The sequence below is a fragment of the Loxodonta africana genome, chromosome 2, assembly GCF_030014295.1.
Source record: "Loxodonta africana isolate mLoxAfr1 chromosome 2, mLoxAfr1.hap2, whole genome shotgun sequence".
Lineage (NCBI taxonomy): Eukaryota > Metazoa > Chordata > Mammalia > Proboscidea > Elephantidae > Loxodonta > Loxodonta africana.
In genome coordinates this window covers 107,085,707-107,088,082 of record NC_087343.1, presented here as the reverse complement: position 1 = coordinate 107,088,082, position 2,376 = coordinate 107,085,707, and the positions used below count along the sequence as shown (strand labels likewise).

Here is a 2,376-nt window from a genome sequence, read left to right as displayed (position 1 = left end):
GTTTCCAGACCAAATAACCTCTGCTAAAAATGTTTTCAAACCACTCGGTGTCCAACTTGGGGAAGGATTTTATTTAACACTAAATTTGAATTTTTTTTGAAATTATCATCATTATTTAGAACAGGAAGTATACTTACCAATCAACTGTGTAAGCCATGAGACAAGATGAAAAAGTTTTAGATAGCTTGTGTATTCCTGAGTCAAATTTTAATCCATCTGTTGGAATTCTTTAACCAGGCAACCTAATTATTGTTTTATTTATTTTGAAGGAACCGAGTCCTTCCTTATATTTATATTATTTTATCAAAGCCTGCTGCGTATACGTTGAACACAAAAACACAAGCAAGTGGAAATAAGTTGGCAATTGGAATACACATGCAACTTCAGTTCGTATTAGAAGGCACATGTGTTCTCATTCATTTTTAATATATAATGAAGAAAATAAGGAAAAATACCTATTATAAAGTTAGTTATTTTAGACATTAATTATATAGACAGATGTGGTAAACCGGAATTACAGCTTCCTATTTTGCCATCTGTTTCCACTGAATTAAATGGCATTAAATCCATTGCCATCAAGTTGATTCCGACTCATAGTAACCTTATAGAACAGCCCCACAGGGTTTCCAAGGAGCGGCTAGTGGATTTGAACTGCCACCTTTTGGTTAGCAGCCGTAACTCTTAATCACTACACTACCAAGGCTTCTAAATGGCATTAGTTCTTCCAAACAGCAACAAAAGATGATTTAATTTGAATCTTTACTGAAACACGGCAGCATTAGAGAGTTCAGGCAAAATTATATCTGCTTTTCTGGGGAAAAGCTTTTTCAGAGATAGATTTTCAACCTACTTTGGTAGGAAGGAAGATACTTTGTCAACTCCTTACCTGGAACACAGCATCAGGAATACAATTTCCGCTCTTCAGAGGCAAGAGAGAGGGACCAGAAAGAGTAGGAAATTTCTGGGTATTCTCAGAGTCATTACAGAAAAGATGGGTACCTGCTTTCCGAACAGTTACGGAGATCTGCATGATGGTCCAGTTGGTCATTTATTTATTTTTTTATCATTTCACTCTTTAATTCATTATAATCATGTTAAATTTTATTTTATTATTATTACTTTTTGTGGTGGAAAAAACTTACATTTTTAATTATCCAGCTGGACTCAATTTAAATGATCTCAATTTTGCTGGCAACATCCAAAGCATCATCGTCAGGAGCCAGTCAAACATATGCCTTCTTCTCTCCATCAGGCTTGATGAAGGTGTTGACCTTGGTCATGTCAACGTCATAGAGCTTCTTCACAGCCTGTTTGATCTGGTGCTTGTTGGCTTTGACACCCACAATGAACACAAGTGTATTGTTATCTTTGATCTTCTTCATGGCTGACTCAGTGGTCAGGAGGAACTTCATGACAGCATAATGATCAAGCTTGTTTCTCCTGGCGGCCTTCTTCTGAAGATATTTGATCTGCCTTTGGAGCCTCAGTGTCTTGGGCCACTGGAGGTGGGTGACGTGCAGATCTTTTTTTGTGTGTGTGTGGCTGTGGACTCTTTTCAGCTCTGCCTTCTTGGCCTTTAACGCCTTGGCTTTGGCTTCAGTTTTGGGAGGGGTAGGGGCTTTCTTCTTCGCTTGCAGTGACATGTTTGTAAAAAGTCTGTAATCATGTTAAATTTTATATATATATATATATATGTTTTCATTATGTCACTTTTGTAAGGATTTGTGTGTGTGTGTGTGTGGTACAATGTGCATACAGGAAAGTTCACAAATCCTGTGTGTACAGCTTAATAAACTTTTAGCAGGTAGATACGGTACTATATCCACCTCACAGAACAATCATTCATTAATTCAACAACACATATCTCAGTGTCTACTAGATATGAAATGCTGTGCTAAGTGCTAGAAATATACTAGAGTAGTAAACAAGATATCATAACCTGTGACTTTATGGAATTCATATTGTAGTTGGAAAGATAGACCAAAACAAGTGAGCAAATAATTGCTGACCAATAATGAATAAGGAACAATAGGGTGCTGTGATAAAGATTAACAGAAAGTCCCACTTTAAATACTGTGGTCAGGAAGATTAACCGGCCTGGTGAAGGAGAGTGTGGAAAGAGAGGGAAAGAAAGGGAAGGCACAATTGTCCTGATCTCATCTCCTGCCACTCTCCTCCCTTAGCAACTTTGCTACTCCTAAGCCATAAACAACCCAAAGGAGCCCTGCTTCAAGGACTTCAGATTTGTACTTTCTTCTGCCAAGAATGCTCCATTCCCAGAAAATTGCATGATTCAACTTATTTACTTCCTTAAGGTCTTATTCAAATATTACCTTCCTTCTTAGGCCTTCCTATCTACCCTACCTAAAATTATAT

General features: G+C 37.4%; 1 protein-coding gene across 1 annotated transcript; it reads right to left on the bottom strand.

The window, feature by feature from the left end:
- Positions 1-1,163: 1,163 nt before the first annotated feature.
- Positions 1,164-1,693, bottom strand: LOC111751680 (large ribosomal subunit protein uL23-like). Its single transcript, XM_064279758.1, has one exon. It carries the CDS (start codon positions 1,641-1,643, stop codon positions 1,224-1,226), a length of 420 nt encoding a protein of 139 aa, XP_064135828.1. The 5' UTR covers positions 1,644-1,693; the 3' UTR covers positions 1,164-1,223.
- Positions 1,694-2,376: the final 683 nt, after the last annotated feature.

Coding starts and splice junctions, on each gene's coding strand:
- LOC111751680 (XM_064279758.1), bottom strand. CDS start 1,643: ATGTCACTGCAAGCGAAGAAGAAAGCCCCTACCCCTCCCAAAACTGAA.